This window comes from Dendronephthya gigantea, unplaced genomic scaffold (assembly GCF_004324835.1).
Source record: "Dendronephthya gigantea isolate DGI-Jeju-01 unplaced genomic scaffold, DenGig_1.0 000164F, whole genome shotgun sequence".
Lineage (NCBI taxonomy): Eukaryota > Metazoa > Cnidaria > Anthozoa > Malacalcyonacea > Nephtheidae > Dendronephthya > Dendronephthya gigantea.
The window spans coordinates 225,822-246,823 of record NW_021163174.1 but is presented as its reverse complement, the minus strand read 5'-3'; the positions used below and the strand labels follow the sequence as shown (position 1 = coordinate 246,823).

The 21,002-nt window shown below is 37.7% G+C and overlaps 2 protein-coding genes across 2 annotated transcripts; both read right to left on the bottom strand.

Moving 5' to 3' along the window:
• Positions 1-55: 55 nt before the first annotated feature.
• LOC114537756 (TPR repeat-containing protein DDB_G0287407-like) lies at positions 56-13,326 on the bottom strand. The gene is given in 26 exon segments (XM_028558849.1): positions 56-536; positions 762-920; positions 1,086-1,175; positions 1,571-1,699; positions 2,611-2,727; positions 3,168-3,300; positions 3,388-3,503; positions 3,944-4,072; positions 4,164-4,269; positions 4,384-4,543; positions 4,721-4,912; positions 4,915-5,048; positions 5,469-5,656; positions 5,804-5,977; positions 6,195-6,299; positions 6,664-6,772; positions 6,973-7,118; positions 7,618-7,674; positions 7,882-7,974; positions 8,189-8,305; positions 8,850-8,983; positions 9,134-9,267; positions 9,587-9,693; positions 9,829-9,897; positions 10,511-10,960; positions 13,263-13,326. Coding segments are annotated over 26 exon segments (3,465 nt in total). The 5' UTR covers positions 13,269-13,326; the 3' UTR covers positions 56-425.
• Positions 13,327-14,708: 1,382 nt separating this feature from the next.
• Positions 14,709-18,345, bottom strand: LOC114537775 (putative leucine-rich repeat-containing protein DDB_G0281931). Its single transcript, XM_028558869.1, has 2 exons — positions 17,971-18,345; positions 14,709-17,429 (listed from the first exon to the last, which is right to left on the bottom strand). Exons 1-2 carry the CDS (start codon positions 18,343-18,345, stop codon positions 14,709-14,711), a joined length of 3,096 nt encoding a protein of 1,031 aa, XP_028414670.1.
• Between the last annotated feature and the right edge of the window lie 2,657 nt (positions 18,346-21,002).

Genomic DNA, 21,002 nt, shown 5'->3' with positions numbered 1-21,002 from the left:
TGCTTTCATTTCTAAAGTATATAGATTATAAAAAACAATGAGAAACGGACTGAAATTCACAGTAACAGCTTATAATAACAAATAAATAAATAAGAAATGTCATATCCTTATACAATTTACACAATTAATCAGCTTTCGCTGTTAAGGTTATAAAATTACAATGAGTTATTTCCATGTTTGAAGGCAATTATAGGATTGCATAATCACGATATACGATGGTAATGCGCAGCCCAAATTTTCGTGATAATTTAAACGCAACAAATTTTCCCGTAATTTTGTCATGATTATATCAAAATCTTAAAATCCCTGAAAAATTTCTCACGTTTGAATAATAACGCCCAGGTAACCACGGAGACCTTAACTAGCTGCATCGCTTTAGCCGGTTTAGTATTGCAAATGTTCATTCGTGGTAATCTTTTTCATTTCTAAGCTGTACCAGCAGCTAATTGCTCTCTCATGCTCGCAATTCTTACGTATGTTGGCTCTTTTAATGTATCCAGAGCGCGTTTTGCCTTCGGGTGACTGGGCCCTAGCACCTGAAAGAGTGGAGCACAGTTTAGCGTTTGACACCAACTGAACAAAATGGACTTTTATAACAACTTTTGTAGTTATTGCGTTTCTGGAGGAGCAATTTACAGATGAGAGAGTTACTAAAGAATCGGCAACTTATCTAAATCTCCTCTTGTATAGTAACGCTACTTCATCGGAATGAGCGACGGAAAAATGACAAGAAAAGCAGCTAAAGTGAAGTTGCACCATACCTCTATGCACGTATCATGCCATTTTACAAAGTAATCGTAGGCTGTCTCGAAATTTCGATTATCTTCATATAAAATACCAATATTGAGATAAAGACGCAACATTAACATGTGTTTTTCACCGTACGTCTTGGCACACAGTTCCTTGGCCGTCATCAGCATCTAAAACGACAAAGTCGTGATAATGTTTCGAGTCAATTTTCAAACACAATCTCCTAATCCTGAAGCAAATTCTTCCCCTAGCCAAGGGACAATTTAAACAAATTGCCGTGGCTTGCAAAGTTAACCTGTATGCAATTATTTGACAATTCAAATCGCACAGTATACCTTTTCTTTTTCCGCAAAATGTTTAGCTAGACGGGGATTTATAAAGGACTTCGTCATGATAGCCTCAGCAAGGTGACCCATATCATTTTGCTAAACAAATGCAATTAAACGATTGTAAACGGTGACAAACGACTAAAAATCTTTTCAGGAGACAACTGTGTGAAATTAGCATGCAACAGCTAGAACATAGCTACTTCGAAACATCAGGTAAATGTTAAATTTGAGTCATGTGTATAATGTCACATTGTTAAATCGAGGATTTGCAGATTGTGCGTGGAAAAACTTGATCAAGTTTCCCTTGTTGCCCCGCATGCATCAAATTTGGATTATCGATCCAGATAGAATAAAACTGTACAGCTTTACCGGTGACTCCTAGCACAAATCATGGGTCTAATTAGTGAATTCTTTTGGAGGTTCTGGCCTATAAAGAACACTGCATTGGGGGTATTTAACTTTTACGGGCGATGGAAGCAAAAGAATATTACCCTTTTAAAGATTTCTATTGCGTTCTCGACTGAAGCAAAAGCCTGAGTTCGCACATCACTCGAGCTTTCAATATCACATATTGTACTGAGATGGTGCGTCATAATAATGTATATATTGCCCAATTTATTCTGCAAATAGATAATAAATAACATGCAGAAATTGTAATCTACGTTTACGCATGTCCAACTAAAGAGGTCGAATCCGGTTTATTGTTGACGAGGTTTGCTCGTGATTCATTTTCGTTAAGAAACTTCCTGATGTAGGATTCGTAGGTCCTGGGCGTGAAAAAATATCGCATGTTTTCACGAAAGACGAATAAGGACTCTGTACTTAGTTGGACTTGCGTATCCTTTTAGACCATCCCGCATGCACTACCTTTTTAAATACTTCAATAGCACGTTCAATTGTGGCAAAAGCTTCGTTTCGCTTGCTTTGGCTGTGTTCCAATTCGGCGACAATGCTTAGATGATGAGCTATGAGTAGTCTCACCATTGCAGACTTAAACTACGAGAACGAAACACATCTTGAACATTACAAAACAAACATTTGAAATGATCGAATCGAACTCATAAACAATCAAAAAACGTTAGCCCAACCAATCAAATCTAACAAACAAAAGCAAACACCACAGGGTTACACAACAAACAAACTAGGGCAACGAACAGAATTGCGAAAAAGAAAAGAAAAAAAATATTGACAAGGGGTAAAACATTTGTGCAATTGGTGGGTTTCACGTATTGTTTTCATAGTGATTTGATGGGGTCAACCTTAATTGCTTCGATCCTTATGCCGAACAGGAGTGAACAAATTATACGAAATTGCGTATATTTGCTACGAAGCACAAAGCCAACACATGCATATAGTGAACATTTAACTCACTCCAATTTATACCGTGTCTCGATTTCGAGATGACCCCCTGGAATTATGACGTCACATGAAACCCAAGAATAGGTACATGGTTGTGTGGCTCGTATTAATTCCCATTTTGTGTACAAATGAATGTCAGAGCAGTTAGAAAATACTCAATCTTAACTGTTACCTCATTCTCGTCCCCAGTCAACTTCTCTCGGTAACTGATGCATTTTTGACAAAATCTAACAATCTCCTGATCTTCTTTGAGTTGATTTTTAGTCACAAAGTTGTAGTTTTTGACAATCTAAAACAGAAGTGATTGTACAAAGGGAACATAATTACGATCTACGAGTTCCAAATCGAGGTTCTAAATACAAAATCTGAAGGTCCAAAATTGAGAGTATCGATGCAAAATTAAATTTGTAAAGTTAGGTTCTAAGTATATAATATCGCGCCTGTAATCTGAAGGCTAAAAAACACTCAAACTAATTGGGTGGGAGATCTCAAACACTTCAAACACAACGAATCTTTTGCGGTATTTTCACGTGAGCGTGATTTTTAATGTTTTGCCTTAGTAATAGAGTGATAACACGATTTCTATGTCACATACAGTGCCAAATTTTGATGCATTCGGAATTTTCACAAAAAATCACGGCGTATTCTTATTAAATTTTATCTCCTTCTGTATTTCATGATTCCAAATGCATGATATTTTTAATCATTCAGAAGACATTTTTATCGTACCTCGCTTTTTGTCTTGGACATGAGTTGATAAATTTCTGCCATTTTCTCAGTTCTGGCACCCATCTGCTCTTCTTCAATCTTTCTGAGTTCCTCCAGAAGTTCAAGAGACTCCTTGTATTGTCCGGCTTGGATTCTGCGACAAAAACGCATTTAAAAATGTTAATATGACGCATTTACCAATGAATATGAACAGTAAATATGACGCAATCCGCCTGCTTACAAGAACGTTATGACCATAAACTTCCGCTCGGCAACTTCGGCGGCGGACGCACCAGAACTTTCGAGGATATTGAGTGATTCTCGGTAGAGATTTGAAGCTGCTGCATAGCCGCCAGCCTTTAGAAAACGAGATGAAAATATACAAGTTGTGAGTGTAAAATAAAAAGAAAAGAAAACACAGGTATAGTATAACAGAAAAAGACCTATAACGGGCTAGTTTGCTAGCGACACATTTTGATATTTTATTTTGAATTCTGCGAACTGCATGCATAAATATAGCTATTATATAAGTTCTTGGAAGAAAACAGAATGAGGCCACTTTTAATGTGGTTGAACAAAGAAGTCAAACAATTATTGTCAATAGATATAAAAAGAACTCCTCTAATTGACTCCTCTAATTTTCATAAGAAAATATGCACATTTTTATGCACAACTCTTTCTTTGTACGAAAAATACCTACTCGACGAAGCAATATTATTAAAAAACAAATAGCAGGATATAAAATAGACAGGAAATGGGCAATGATTCCGTGAAACAAAATACCAGCTAAAACAAACCTTTTGCCAGGAACGTAGTAAGTCAACGCTGAAGTCTTCAGAAAACAGACGCTCAAAAACGGGCCACTCAAGAAGACAACGAGTCAAACGGTTGTTGTCCAGCAATTGTTCAAGATGATACGGTAATTCCTAGCGGGCAAAAATGATAGAAGTTCTGTCCTTGAACAGAATGTTTTCAAGCCCAAACCATGCCAATTTAATCCATCGAAGTAGAACTAACCTCAGATTTGCGATCGAAATCCTCGCAGTGTTCAAAAAACTCTGCAAGACGTCCGTGCCAAAACGTGTACATGTGTTTCTTGTAAGCCTCGTCGCCGCTAAAATATCTGTAGGCAGAGTAACAAACGAAAATCAAAGCATGCAGTAGCCCTCTATTTAGCTCAGCAACACCGCTGCAGGTCTAATACGGAACAGAAAAAATCGTTTAATATCGCACTTACTTTCTTCTTACGGCTTTACTGATTGATCGATGATAGAAGTCCAATCTTCCCTCGCCCAAGTCCCCGCACGGTCTCAACAGCGGCTTCAAAGCGCGGTACACTATGGCCCACTTGACCGCTGGCAGGTGAATTCGCCGGCGTTTCTGGGATGAACTAGCTTCTACAGTTGTTGTTGCAGATTGAAAAGAATATCAGCTAAAAACCCCTTTTAAACAAGCTAGAATTTAACAACTGCCCACACTGATTGTCTTTGAACGAAATATTAAATGAACAGCCCGTCCAAAGAAATTATAAAGATCATTGGTGAATATACATATCATTATACCATAACCCTTACCTTCTGCCTCTTCCTTCTTTTTCGCCTCGTCCTTAGACTCTGCAGTTTGAACATACGCAATGTTAACTTGCTCTTGTAGTTTATCAGCCAGAGCCTCGGTCGCGTCACTCATGCCGGCACCCTGGGACGAATTTTCCGCTTTCGTACTGCAGACTTCGTCATCGCCCGCCTTGTATTCCGGGGGGTTAAGTTGCTCTCATCGGCTAGAAGCTCTAGGAGTTCGGTTTCCAAGAGGCCGTGACGCGAGGTTTCCAATAAACAAACCGTTGCTATGACTAGTTGCCCGCCATTCTCCTCCTCAAAACGAGTCAACACTTGTTCCTCCAGACTAAAAAAATTAATTCGGATTAACAATTTATTTCCCTCTTCACTACCACCGCGAAAACAGGATTTTAGCCGGTTTTATAGAAATCCATTCTGTAGTATTTTAACGATAATATCTTTTGTTATTTTTTAAAACAAGTCGAAATTTTGGTTTGGTTGTAAAAACTATAGCTCTGACATAAATTGCACCCGAAATATAGAATACTTCATGAGATATTAAGCTGTTCTAACCGAGAAATTGACTTATATATCATAACTAGTCCCAGTCCTTTCCCGCCATCTAAGATGACCCGGTTAGCTTGGGTTTAATACTTCCTGTATATCGTCATAATACTCACTAAAACTTGGCAAACCAAACAGACAAGTTTTATCAGCCACAAACATATGGGACGAATGCCTTAAGGCAGGCCGTCTTATTCAGTACCTTAGTAAATCATCAGATAAAGACTGAATCTTATCATTGACCATCCTAAATACTCCGTAAACGCGAAGTTCCTCGCAAGCGAGAGACAACCACAAGGGATTGGCTGAACCTTTCTTACTAAGAAGAAGCTTCATCTGTTCATCGTCAAGCCGTTTATTGTAACGAGAAAGATTGTTCACGACTATTGCCTGAAAGAGATAATACGAAGACTATCATCTTACATGCCACCTTGTTATCTGCCAAACTGAAAATGAATTTCATATTTTCCCATTCTCAATATATTTTTCCAATCGGAACTCTACTATTCAAGTCATCAAAACCTGAGCCACTGTTACCTTTCTCGAGTCGTAATCCAGTTCACCAACGACAATCTCCGTAGGGTTCGTTTTGTACGCCCTCAGTAAACGATGACAATCCGTTTCGTCAATCATGGACAGAACAATGCGAACATTCGGAGAGACGACCTCCGGCAGCCATCTCGTTAGATACTGCAGTTTATCACTGTCCATCTATGAAGGAACGAAAACTTTCCCGTCAAGAACACGTTAAATATGAATGAATATAACTTAATTGAAGAACTAGAGCATTGATAGAAACATCACGCCCACACCTAAGAACATGCGACCACGGCCACAAAATTGTTCTGAAAAGTAACTTTTTGCACCCTGCATTTGACCTAGATGATATGTAGCTTGTTTCACATAGACTGTCATACTTTAGGAGTACCTGATTTATTGCATCAACAAAGACAATCGTTGGCGGAGTATTCGGGTTAGAAAGTAGCGAATTCGCCAACTGTACAAGAGAGTCCAGATCACTGACCACGTCCGTCTTAGAAGAAAAAAAAATAAAATTCTTGTTATTTGGGTTGGTAACTCTTTATACTTCTCCAAGTGTTTTATTTTTGGCTTTGGGGAGATGTTTGGAAAGTCTTGAGTAACACAGTTGCTCACGGCAGACCGGAAACAGAAATCTTCAAAGTCAAATGTGAAAAGTAGGTTTTGCCTTTTTTGCAGCCACAACCATTAACATTTCTTCTGAGAATATAGTAAAATGGTTGTTTGCAGTAAGTTCCAATGTTAAAATCTCTATCGTGAAACTGTGGTATCCCACGCATGCCGTAGACAAATATTGTACTTCATGTAAATGATGGCAAAAATACGCCACATAATGTGGAATTGGCAGACGTCATTACCTTTCTGGGATTAAGTTCTTTTGTTAAACGTTGAAGGAAAAATGCCAGGTCGGTTGAGCCAGGGGTGGCACCGACGAAATGAAAGTAAACTTTCCACTTTAACATTTGTCTATATAGACGGGAAGAAGAATAAAAAGCCATTCTCACTCTATGAAAAGAATCATCCAACGTACAGACATTTCCTAAATTTGCTCTTTCACAATGTAAACCAATTCAAAAGCCAAAATATACACATTACAATCAACGTCTTTAAAGTGCAGTCACACTCGATTATAAAAGTAGTATACTTCTCGCCTTTCTAGAACATACCTGGGGAAATTGATCTCCGTCGAATTATGCGACTTTTCTACGGCGTCGTGCGCTGACTTTGCCATAATAGCCGACTTTCCTGAGCCTGCGTTCCCAACAAGCAACAACGGAGCATTCCTGGGATTACTACGAATATACTCCTCGATCTGAAAGATATTTCAATGAACATCTAATCTTGGTCTTTAGGTTTTCTTTACTTTAATTTAGTTATGAACAAATAACAAAAATAATAAAAATATCAATGTTGAAATTTTCCTTTCGTTAAATGGTTAACGCAAATCGTAAGGGAAGTAAATGTTGCGACAAACAAGCAACTGTGTATTAGTTATTAAGTGGCGAAAATTGGTTAAATGAAGTTTTTAAACAGTCTAAATTGATGAAGAAACCTTCAAATCTTGAGACTTGGACTGTTTATTTTGCCCTGACCACACATCTGATAAGCTAATGAAATTGTCTTTTCTAGCCACCATATAATCTCATTAATACAAAAAATCTAATATAACGACAACGTGTTTAGAGATGGCTCTTCAGTTCTAATTAACAAACGCAGCACAGGACTAGTTCAATTATTCAGTTTAATTATAATAGTTTGATTTAGTTCATTTTTGTCGATGGAAATCAATAGCATGTCAGGGCATTTATTACCTTGGCAAGTACGCCGTCTCTTCCCAGAACACACTGCGACCTGATATCAAGAAATGACTAAAAAATCAAACAAAAATGAACTCATCACAAGACCGCATTAAATCACCGTGCAATGCAGATAAAAATGTACAAAATAATCTTCAAAAGGATCGCATAGCTTTGTACGGCATAACAAAATTTTCAACTATTAATGCATATTTATAAACCTCTTTTTAAAAACATGACCCTATTGGCTATTGGCATATTAACGTCCAACGTAAATACCTCGTGCGCAGTCCTCTGGGCCTCGAGTGGGTCCTCTGGGGTTGGATCAAGGGGATATTGTTCTTCTATCCTTGTCTTAAAGAATTCGTACACCTAGAACACGCAGAAAATCGTTTCGATGCAAAATGATGATTTTCATTCGTGTAACGTAAGGTACTTCAGTATTCAGATTTAGAATATAAATCATATTTCAAGAGATAATAATTGTCACAATCGATTACCTATTTTCCGTCCTTTCACGCTATTTCAGATCGCCTGGTTATTGAAATAAAATGTGGAAGCACTGAACGCTTTAATGTCTACTTACTGTTTTATAAAAGAAAGAGCCCTGACCGCTCAGGCCCTTCAGTTTCACATCTCTCTCAGTCATTCCCTCGACCTGCTCATCACTGCATTCAACTTGGTAATGATGGATGTTTGGCTCCTACAAGAAATAGACAGTAAAATACACTGCATGTGTATATATATATATATATATATATATATATATATATATATATATATATATATGTATTTAAATATATATAACATTCTGTCCAATCAATGAACTCAGTCGTTATACAGCTGAATCCAGTTCATGACGTTGTCTTTGGAAAACCACCCAACTGACAAATATTCCGAAGATTTTTAGTGAGTAATCCATGGTCAATGCATGCATGGTTAGAAAAGACAAACCGCAGCTGATTTCATTCAACTGAATCGTTAATTGTGTCCGGGAAACAGCTTAGTCCGATGATGATTTTGTAATAAAATGGAAAAATCATATAAGCTATATATTTTATGTTTCAAGATGGTAATCTTCGGATTTTGTTTTGTCTTGTATATTTCAAAATTTTTAGCTGGTATCGGTTTCACTTTCAGTTTCATCAAATATCAGCAGCAACCTCCCATTTTTTCGGTACTTCCGTAGAAAACCTCAACCGAACTAACATTATTTGATCTACACGCCTAAACGAAGAAATCCTTACCGGGAATTGCTCGCAAATAACCTGTTTTAATTTCACAAGTTTTTTTTGTGCGAAAGAGTCTGCGTCGACAAAGGCCTCTTTTACATCTTTTGGCAGTTTTGAAGCAAATTCGCCATCGCGAATCAAAAACAAAGCTAAAGAAGGAAAGAAAATCTTTATATTTGAGGAGTCCTATATACATCCACAACTCAAACAATAAAAGGCACTAGCTTAAACCATAGTAAATATATCAGGCATACTCAAACACTGAGGCTCATTATGCTTAAAATCCCCAGCTTACTTACCATTTGGATTGCATTTTCTAAATGCACCATGAACAATTTCCATTTCTGTAACAGAGAGGCCGTAAACCCATCCGTACTGAGCAGCAAGGTTGTACGTAAGATCGCCAAACGTTGGTATCCAACCAGCCCTCTCGCTGTCAAAGCACACACAAAGAGATCTTTAGAAAGAGTTCTAAGTTCTTTAGGCAGAACTTCGATCTCTCTCTGAATAGTTCCTTATAGTTCTATAGTTCCTTAAAAGTACTCTTGGTACTCTACTTTTGGAGAAGGATCTTAAGCACCTATTATCAGCAAAACAATATCCTGCACTGCATGTGCAGTTTGAGCTTAAGTAACATACTCTTAACTCATGTCTTTGCCCTTAAAAGATATTTCTCAAACATTGGGGATATTGTACCCTATACATGCAACTGTTGCTGTGGTTTTATCACCAGATCTTGAATTGAATCTTACCAAGTTAAATTTAAGAAATATGGTAAAACATTTTCTTCGTGACAACGATCAAGAACCTCCAAACAAATTCGAATTGTTTCCTCCGAAGTAGAGTCTTTCGGCACACCCTGTAACAGTAGAAACTTGTCAATATACTAGCGGAAACGGGAAACTCAAATGTTGAAACTTTTGAAGACGTATAGGAAATAATAATTCAACAATACATACAAACTGCAATAAGGAAATAATAAAAATGCAAGTACCCATCTGAGATCACACTCCACGAGATGAAGCTTTCGTTGTTCACACCACAAACGAAGATCGGGAAACACCTTTAACCGATAATGCAATTAAAAAAATATGACGCATGCCCTCCCTCAGGGGGGGGGTTGCCTATAGATTTAATGAGCGCGTGCGTTCGACTAAAGCTTGGTCTTCTCTTGTGACATAAGCACAAAGAAAGGCAAAAGCAAAACAATAAAAGGGAATGTAACGTGCGACTCAACCATTGACATAAACACAAGGAATAAGCACAAAACTCCAAGCGGTAGTCATTAGCTAAGATAAAAGAAATTTGAAAAGCATATATTTGAATGTTTGTGCTTATATATGCTAAGTTATAATGGGAAGGCAAAAGCAGGCTTAAAAAATCTATAATATAATATTAATCTAAGACCGCAAGCCATTTTAAAATTCAGCTACTAAAATTTGTATAAAAGGGAAAGCAGTCACTTGCGAAGTTGATTTGTTTGTTTGTCTGACAGTAAGCCGAATATCCCCAAAATTTAAAGGACACGGCCCAATTTTAGTTTAATTTGAATGAAATTTGGATAAGATATACAAAAATTGACGTATTTGGATAAGATTAAGCAACATTTATAGGCTTGTTTAAGTTCGGATCACGAGTGTTTTGACATCTCAAAAAGCAAAGCTCAAAAAGCTCACCTCTTTAACTAAAACTTCTCTCTCAACATGAAAGTCTTTGAAGGTCGAGGACACAAACAGACGAATGGTTTTCCACCCTCGCCTACTTTTATTCTTTTCTATCGTCCACTTCTTACTCGGGGAGCACGTTTTCCGCACGGCGGCCCACATTTGTGCCGGTGTTTCGAGGCGCAGGGATGCAGCTTTTTCAAAAGAGATTTCCAAGGAATCGAGATCAGAACAAGTTGTTTCTGAACCGGGTTCTTGATCTTTCGCAGTCTGATTGGGAAGAGGGTGATTGTTGTTGGTTTCAGCAGGAGCAGGTAGGGACGAGGGGGAATGCTTGCTTGGGGTACTGGGTGGATGATCCTGGGTCGGGGGTGATGGGGGACACTTGTTTGGAGCAAGTTTAGGTTGCGATGCAAGAAGTGGCTGAGACTTTGAACCTCCACAACCCATACAGCCCTTTGGCTTAAAAAAAACAATCGTAATGAAATCGCTTTAAAAAATACGTATAACAAGAAGAATAGTGAGAATAATAGAGATGTGACGGTACTCTGTAGGGCAAAATAACATGAAGTATTTCTGTTTCACGTGCACCTGAAAAATTGAAAAAGGAGGGAAACTTCATCGTCTCATTGTCGTCTTTGAAAAGTAAGTTTTTTTTAATTTTTAAAGTTTTTATTTTTTGTTTTAGTGCTACTCTTTGTATTTTCCTCTTCCCTTAGTGATTATTTTAATCATACATTAGTATTATAGTAAAAGCTCCGCAGCTATACTTTGAAATTTTCAAGGAATATAATATATAGTTTCACCCGCTAGTTCTATTTTTGTTTCAGTGTTTTGAATTTGGACCAATTTTAATTTTATTTATGGAAAAATATCAATACTCTATGACGACTGGCAAAACGTTTCATGCAAACGCTACAATTGCGTACAATTGACGATTAAATGCACAAAAAATTCCGATAAATATTTCTTAAAATTAGGCTTAAGAGTAGATGTTTTCCCACGCGCCCGTGGTATCAAAGATTATTAAGAAATGCGATAAAAAAACCTTTCTCATGGTTTGATTTTTAGTTTTTATTACAAGAATGAAATATTTAGGGGGTGTAAGGATATTTTTTCCGCGTGAATAAACCCACTTATCATTCTTTTATATATCTAGACCTTCATATTCTATGCATGCATTTACATGCATACAATCCTATGCTGGTGAAAATAGGAACCCAAAAATAGAGGTGAGAAAGGTTGATAAATGATATTGGTGATTTGCTATAGCCAGGAAATAGCCAGTAATACAGTGAGAATTTTGTGATAAAAATTAAATAAAAGCTTGCACATTTTATTATTATTAAGTTCTACCTACATTATAAAAACAATTATATATATATATATAATATATATATATATATATATATATATATATATATATATATATATATATAATGTAAATATTCTATAAGGTGATGGATTGATAAAACAATGGGCAACAGTTTTGCTCGCAAAGGAAGGCAGAGTTTTCCAGAGTGAGGTTTAAATTCATTTAAATCCAATGCATAATGATGTATATAAAGCCGTGGCGCCTGCAGGGAATTCTGGTTTTAGTAGTCACAGCGAAAATTCAAACTTCAAAATTTCCCGCTGTGACTACTAAAACCAGAATTCCCTGCAGGTGTCACAGCTTATTACATCATTATGCATAAGGTCTATTGAGGGTGTACAAAATTGATAGACAAACACCATATTTTGGCCCCTGAGAACTTGGATCCCTGTTGTGTGACTTCTAGGTGCATCTCTTAGCTTGTTGCCTAGCATTTAACCCAAATATGGCATATTTAGCTATTGTGCTGCCTGGAACCTAGCTAGGCTATTCGAACTTCGAAGTATGCTTTTCTCAATCCTGACTGTAGTCATCCAGAGTGGAAGGAAACTGAAATTAATACTGAAATTAATACTGAAATGAATACTGAAATTAATTGTTCGGTCATCATCTGGCAACAAATAGCTTGTATTAAAATATTGCTGCTAAGATTCTCATGCTACTTCAAGTTTTGCAAATGTTAATTTATAGAAAGGTTTTATATACAGCATTCTTGTCTTGACAACACAAAATGTGAATTATCACACTGAGCTAGCTGAGTTTCAAATAAAACAACTTGAAACCTCTCTTGAAAAAGAATTTGGTACAAGCTACACTTGTTCAAAATGAGGAATAAAAATCTAAATTGTTTGAAGTCTCATTGGTTTCCTAGGTCTAGGACCAGGACCAGTAGATACATGTAGCATGGTTTTGTGGGAACACTGTCATAATATTGCCCTCGGCTAACACATATGTATCAAAACCGATCACATAAATGTCAATATTCACAAATTAGCAAGGTATACTTTTATAAATGTCTGCAGTAACAAGCCGGAAAATATTTTTGACATATTATTAAAATTCTGACACATTTATTATACTAAAGATTAGGCGACGTTACATACGAATAAACATCAAATTAATCCGCTAACTTAACGACGCTGAGACTAAGTCGTAAAATTGGGAATATGACCTAAAAATTATGGTGTTACATACAAATATATTTGGTGTATAAACTACATACTTCTTAGATGATAACAGCATAAAAAATCCTCTGCGTAAATTTGCCACTCAACAAAGCAAATCTTTTTCGATCACCTCTTTCGCGAGCGTAAACAAAAGCGAGCATCTAGCAGCGCTATGGCAACATAGTTATATGTATTTGATGTTGTGATTAGTTATCCAAATTACCTGCATAATACATTCCCTCCATCTTCATCGCAGAAACCATGTTTATTAAAAAAAAAAATAGAATACGTACCGCATTATCAACATTGTGCTTCCACGAAAAGTTGAGAAAATGACATGATTCCGTGATGGGATTTAAACACAACTTCATATCCTAAATTAGGATTAAGGTTGATCTTAATCAACCATAAACCTAATCTAAAGCCCGTTTTCCACTTAGCGATATTTTTCGCGCGAAGCGACTTTACTCTTTTGTATTTGAGCAATTTGTTCCAGATGGTTGCAGTTGAGAGCTCTGGAACAAAAGTAAAATGACGATTCGCGCGAAGAATATCGCTAGTGGAAAGCCGGTTTAAGAACTAATCCTCGCCCTGATCTCAAGGATTTATATGATAAATCCGTTTAATTAATGAACATGGCATTATTACCGAGGGGCGGAGGGTTGGAAGACAGATTACGGTAATTAACTCGAGAGGCCGTTTTCGGTTTTCTAAAAACGACAACGTTATAATACAATTTTTAAGAAACTATAAATTACAAGTTAATACGCAGAAGTGCGACCTGGAATTTACCAGCCCATTAAAGAGCTAAATAAGTGTTTCGCATTCTAAAATGCGCCTAAAATGCTATTTTACAAACACGTATATTAGATCATAATAATTGTTTCAGCTAAAAAATTGCCGGCACATCGTTATCAGAGAAAGGATGATTAAAATCGCTGGCCGTTAAATGTTCAAACTGTCTCAGTTTATTATTTCTCTTTATTCTTCCGGCTCAAAGTTCGCTTCTTTACTTATCTCTATCGCTCCATGTCAAACTACTCTATTCCCCCAGCATCGTTCCGTTCTATTATTAGATGTACTGTCACAAGATGAAGTCTTCCATCAAATCACATATAAGTATTCTAGTTCATAAAATTGATCGCGTATTTCAAAACCTAAATAATAAACTACTCTAGCTTGGAGCATTGAACATTCTTTGTTCTTACTACGGCAGTGCTCATTGTTTACAGAAATATATGTAATTTTCATAAGTTTGTGTCGTTTTCTCGAAATTCCAGTGAACTGGGAAATTAGCTATATCAGCGAGTTGAAGATGTACCAAATCTATGACGCGAATGTGAAGTAATGTCGCCTTTATTTCTACAGTTACCCAACATGCAGGGATAAAAATTATTGGCTCCTTTTGGTAAACAATGTCAGTCGAATGTAAAAGATATTTTAAGATTAGCAGCTGTTTTCATGTCACGTCCACGTCGTAGATTTGGCGCATCTTAACTCGCTATTTGTTCTAACTCGTCGATTTTGAAAATTGGAGATCAAACTATTGCCCATCTTCGGCAGCAGATGCTGCGCTATCCGTAGAACCATAATTACTACCCGTTTGCTCATTTTGTGAAAGAAGGCTCTGCGTTTCAGAAGCTTGAGCGCTTGCCGGAGGAGTCGGTTGCTATTCTTTTCTGACCAACCTCATAACAGCTGCGGCGATACATACGACCGTAGCAAGGCTGTTGCCCGCAATAACCAGCCAAAGCAACGCCACATTTTGGCTGTTTCGTGCCGAATCTTGCCCGAGGAAAACGAACGATAGCAACAACAGGACGAGAATCAAGCATTCGAGACAATTTTCCACGTCCACCTTAAAGCGGCTAACTTTCAAATATGACGAGCATTCGTAGGGCTTGCACGCCACGATGAAATGCAGGCAAATCAAAAAGCCAACCGTCAAAACAGGCACCTGAAAGGGCGAATGGTACGAAATGAAGGAGAGGATCGCGGCAAACACAGCTCTGCGAAGCAGGAAAAAGATTTCAATATAACTTCGAAATTCTTTTTTATATGCCAGATACAAAGAGCCCATCCAAAAGTCCCTTTCATTTCCTTCACCGCCAGCTCCATCACGGTTAACTCCATTACCTTTGTTCCAAAAAGCGCAGATCAAGAGGGGAAGGAACAAGATAAAAGGAACGCCTAAAATATACGCTCCTAAGGAACAGTAACCAAGGATTCGCATGACTCTATATTCGTGACTTGGGCAATCGACCCAAGGATTCTGGCCCATGTACCGACGGTCGATGTCTTCCAAACAAGGTGCGAGGGCCGAGAAAGAACGCTTGACGATTGGAAAGTAGGTGAGATTTAGAAACATAATTACTATATTGAAGGAAAAGTGCCTGGCTTTCTTGATTTTCTCATCGTCAAAGTGGAAAATCTTGCAGACGATAACGATGATAAGAAACACAAGAAACGCTGCAACTATCACGCCAAGTGGTAGCAACAGAAGGGAGGAAAATTTTCCAACCGGGGAGAACAGATTTGGAAAATAACACTCGAGGCCTTCAAACTTAAAGTTAAACACGTTGCTAAAATATCGCTGAATCTTCAGCACACCGGAAGGCCAACGGTGGTAGTTTCCTATCATGGCGTCGAGCAACTGGAAATAAAACAATGAAATCTTAAGAACACCGCGAGCTCGGCTGCCGTGTCCAACTAGCGCAAGAATGAAAACCACGATGTTAACCTCAAGCAACCAGGATGGAACAAAATTGAAAACATGTAAAAGGGTAACGAAAAGAATCTGCATGAAAACAACAACGACAGACCATTTAAAAGATTTCCGAGAGTAAACTAACCATATGACAAAAACCAAAGCCAAGAACCCAGCGATTATTATAGGAAGAAGAATTTCGATTTTGTCAGAATCTTTCGACGGACATTCATTGCAATCACCACTGTGGCTGTAATAGTTTCTCTTGCACTTTGAGCAATACCTGCCGCCACTTCCCTTACTGCAAATACATCCCGGATCACAAACCGTAAAAAGATCTCCATCTCTAGTCGAGTTAACTGAGCAGTTGCATTCTCCGGTCGGAGTACAAACCGTGCTTATTTCTCCAGTGTTTTGGCACGATACGAGATGCGTTGTGTTGTGCCACGAGGGAGAAGGCCAGTATCCAGAAGTGATTCGCATGACAGAACGGTTGCCACACGATCCTCCGGACATGCAATGCAGGCAACGTCCTTTGGTTCCATAGTAATTCTCGTCACACTCACAAAATACTTTGTCGTAATACGTCGAATCCATCTTAATAATGCCACTGTTGTACCTAAACCTGATCACAGGACACGTGTAACGATCGTCTTCGTTCTCCCGTATCATAGTGCTATTGTCCGTCGTCGCAAATCTGGGAATTTTTGACGAATCACTCTTGGCGTACCTCATTTCTGGGTTGCGAGAGATGTCTAAGGTTTGAAGACCCAACAGCTTAGCGTATGGTTCAGGTATACCCCCAGTAAGGTTGTTTCCTGAAAAATCAAGCGTAAAAAGAAACAGCATGTTGTCGTCGGGCGACGGTAACGGTCCAGATAACGAATTGTTTTTGACGTTAACTTGAATTAAATTCGTAAACGACCATAAGGCGCTTGGAATATTTCCATACAAACGACAACCGCTGACGTCGAGTTTTCTAAGAGACTTCACAGCCGGTTTCAGTGTTTCGAAAACTCGGGACAACAGCGTGGCAAAACCTCTATTTTGTGATATACTTAAGAGGGTTAGCTTGCTAGAATTAAAAATGAATCGTTCTTCGAACCCGGAAAGCAAGTTGATCGAAAGATCAAGAACCCCCAAATTTCCGAGCTCGCCCAAACCTCTCGGTATCTTCCCGCTGAAGTTGTTTCTGGCCAGATTTAAATTTTCAAGGCCAGTTATTTTTCCAAATGTTGATGGAATGCTACCATGAAGTTGGTTTCTGCCGAGCAGACACTCAAGTAGTCCGGGAAAGATATATCCGAAGTCATCTGGCAATGTTCCATGCATACCGCTTTCTGACATGTGCAGGAATCGCAAAGATGTCAGATTTAGAAACGGTTTTATTGTGGTATCAAGGTCTCCCAAAGATTCAAAGTCGAGGAACCAAAGTTTTGAAAGTTTACCGAATCCCTCAGGAATTTTGCCGTTAATTTTGGTGTTTTCTCCCAGACTCAGTACCTGAAGCTCAGACAGCTGACCTATAGATGGTGGAATAACTCCGCCAAGCTTGTTTCCGCTTAACTGAAGTTTTACCAAAGACTTTAACCCAGCAATGATTTCATCTGGAATATCACCATCAAGGCTAGAGCTGGCAAAATCTAGCCTCATCAGCCTCGTCATATTAGAAGAAAGAAAATCCTAGGAATAGAAATCATATTAGTTACAAAACATGCATTGTCAACCAACTTACTGATATCGAATGTTACTTGACCAATGAGCTTTCTCCAAGTGTTCCACGGTCACTTACCCGGCCTTCCATCAGTTGTTCCATCGAGTATATACTCGAACAAAAACTAACTTGGTCGAAGCAGGCAAGGGTCGCGAAACTATTCAGAAAATGATTGAGCATGCTAATATAGCTCAGTGATAGGTCCTGGTTGGCAGATATAAATGATGATACCAATCGAATAATGACGCAAGAAGCCATATTTAAGGATTCGTGAAATGCAAGCTAAGTCAGTAACGAGCGCACCGTGTGGTGTGAAAAAGGAGAGGGAGCATTGCATCTCTTGAAAACAGGATGCAAAATTACAGGCAAAAAAACCCGCCCTAAAACATTACAGTTAACGACTTAGAATTTTAATATTCTAATTTCGTTACTCCAGGGTTTTAATTTGCTCTATCATGGTTTATTGGGGTAGCTCTGTTTCCATGCAAAGTTACTTTCTTACTTATTTACCTTAAGTTCTCCGTAAAGTCCAGGATTTGCACCGCAACAAAGTCCTTGCAAATCTCCCAACATCCACAGCGTTGGAGGAAGTGTACCTTGCAGTTTGTTAGCATCGAGACTCAAAACTGTAACTCGTCCATTTGTTATATTACTGCACCCGACTCCATACCACTGGCAATGAGAGCCTGAACCTCCCCACCCTGATCTATTCTTCCAATTCAGCCCATTGGTCAATCGGTAAATTTCCAAAAGAACGCCACGTTCGACGGTGGCATTAAAGGTGTTATTCAAAATCAAAGGTTCCTTGGGGACATCCGGAAGATCGTGCATACACAATCTTACTTCGTCGGGATAATTTAATGTATGCCATGATTGTCCAGCCATCTCTATAGGACATAAAGATGGAATGGGTGCACTACTCATAAAGCAGATCTCGCAGATAGTCGAAACTTTGTGATTATGTAATTAACCTTTGCAATTATTAGAACTATATAACTCTAAAATAAATTTGAGACCGAAAAAAGTGTATTTCAGGAAATATTAAGTTATTTGGATGCATAGAATTAGTTAATCATGTCAATTTTAAGCTACATAAAAGATAAAACAACGTGATATTATATTTACACACATTTTACTATTTTTTGCACTTTTGTGCAGTTACAAAACTTCCTTAGAATAATTCATTTGTTCATGCTTATGAAAGCATATATGAAGTAATTGTGTAAAGGAAAGTATTCATTCCAGACATGGATCATGAAAGAAGAGGGCTTTTCACAACAATATCAGACCACTAAACAGGGCGGTAGCTAGACAGCTTAATTGTTCATGTTCATGTTCATCATGTACATGCATACATTCAGTTTATCTACCGCAGGAACAATAACGTACAAACGAAATCAGTCGGGCATAAGATGAATTTATGAATATACACCCCCTCATATTAAGCTACGGCCTGCCTCTAAAGCATCTAAACCTACCATTCACAGGATTAAATGTCTGTTTATCAGAAACAATACCGCCGTATTTTCCAAAGCATGATACTATCAAACCACATTCAATCACCAAATAAAGTCGCCCAATCATTTCGCCCGACTAGACAATACAGCTACCTAGAGATCAAGAACAATTCCTCGAAAAGACAATTCGTGGAAGCGTTGATTCGCTTAATTACAGAAAACGTTTTGAGTTATTTATATAAATGCAAGTCTTTTATGACCTTGAAACTTGATTGAACTTAATGTTTAATTAGATCGTTAAGTGAGGGAAAGGACGGCGGAAGATCGTTAAGTTATTGTCAGCATTACTTCATTTTGAAATTGATTGTTCAGTTACGGTCTGCTAACATGAATATATAAGGATTAGCCCACCCTCAATCTCTCACTTAGCATTCTTCCGCCGTTCTTTCCTTGGTTTAACCTAAGTTCAAGCTTATTTTCATAACGTTGAGACGACGTCTTGCGTGATATAGCAATAACAGGAAATTAAGGTCAGGTCAAGTTGACGTGTGAATATTCGACGATGACATTTTTAGTGTTTCTTTGACTTTTTCATGCACAATTCGGTAAATTTGTTGTGTTACCCTTGCCGCTGTTCTTTTATGCCAATGATTATACGCCACACAGGATATATAGAAATGCACTCCAAAGTTCTTTTAATCATTACAACATATCTGACTCCGTCTTACAATCAAAGGAAAGCTTGTTTTTCCGTTTCTAAAGCCTATCACACAAAACTAGCGTCTACACGCAGTCGCGCACACAACATTCAATATTTCCGGTTCTAAACCCTAGTGTTGAGACCTAACAGTTGCATTCAGAATTTGCCTAGTTCGTCAGCAAAATTAAACGTTAATCAGACTGAAATATTTAAATTAGCTTTGAAGTAAAGCGGAGAATCTTTCAGCGGCTAGGAAGGAATTTAATCTAAGAGTGAAGAATATTATAATTGCTAAGTAGAATAAACTATTTCCGACTTCCGAGTACTATATCTACTGGAAATGCTGTTCAATTAATACTGGAATGTTACAGCCATCAACTTCGCTTTATTCTAAAGTGTATGTGACTCTGTTGTCTGCGTCACCATACGAGATACATTGCGCCCAGACTAGAATGGATCCCAACAAAATATTCATTTAACTGTAAAACTAACAATCAGTGAAGACAATTTTCTCGTAGGCGTGAGCACTTAAGCCTTGACGAATGCGTGTATAAGTGTACTCAGCCTTGGCTTGCTTGCAATATTATGTTAGTGAGTTTATTTTATCTATATGTCTGTGATTAATAAACATCCTAATGACTTACCAACTTTTCTGTATGCTGATCTTTGTATGTTGGCGAACGCAATGTTAGGACTTGTAAGAGCGAATTTAGGACTTGTCTATACGCGGCCTTAAACTGTCAGTGTCTCGCGAATGAACTGCCCATATTTGCCAAATTCTTGGAAAGCCAGTGACCGTCAGCAGTTTTGTATTTTAGTTGATCTGCATTTAAGGACAAAAGCGGACTTTTTTTAATATCATAATCGAGACGCATACAAGCATAAACAAAATTGCTGATTCCTATTGCATGGTTGGTACTTTCGCATGTTTAGAAAAGAAACACTTGGTTGTTGTTATTCATCTAGTGTTTGGGGTCATCTAGAGATAATTTTGAATTTATCTACTACAAGTTAATGTCATTGAGGCCGTATAAGTGAGGATAAATCGAACACAAAATAACTTTTAAGGAACCGTAAATTACAACTTTTTATATTTATTATTTATTATTATTATTACTATTATTTATTATTATTATTTAAAAAATTCACATCTAGTAGTAAATATTACTAAATTACAATGCGAATCACATTTACAATACTAAAAATAAACTATTCTACAACAATATAAAATATGATTTATAAACTATACTTTAAATCTTATACTACGCAGTAATGGTACGGGAATTTACTAGACATATTTATTTTGAAGAACTAAATCAGTGTTTTGTATTCTAAAATGCGCCTAAAAATGCTCTTTTCCGAAAACAAGCAATACACTATAATAC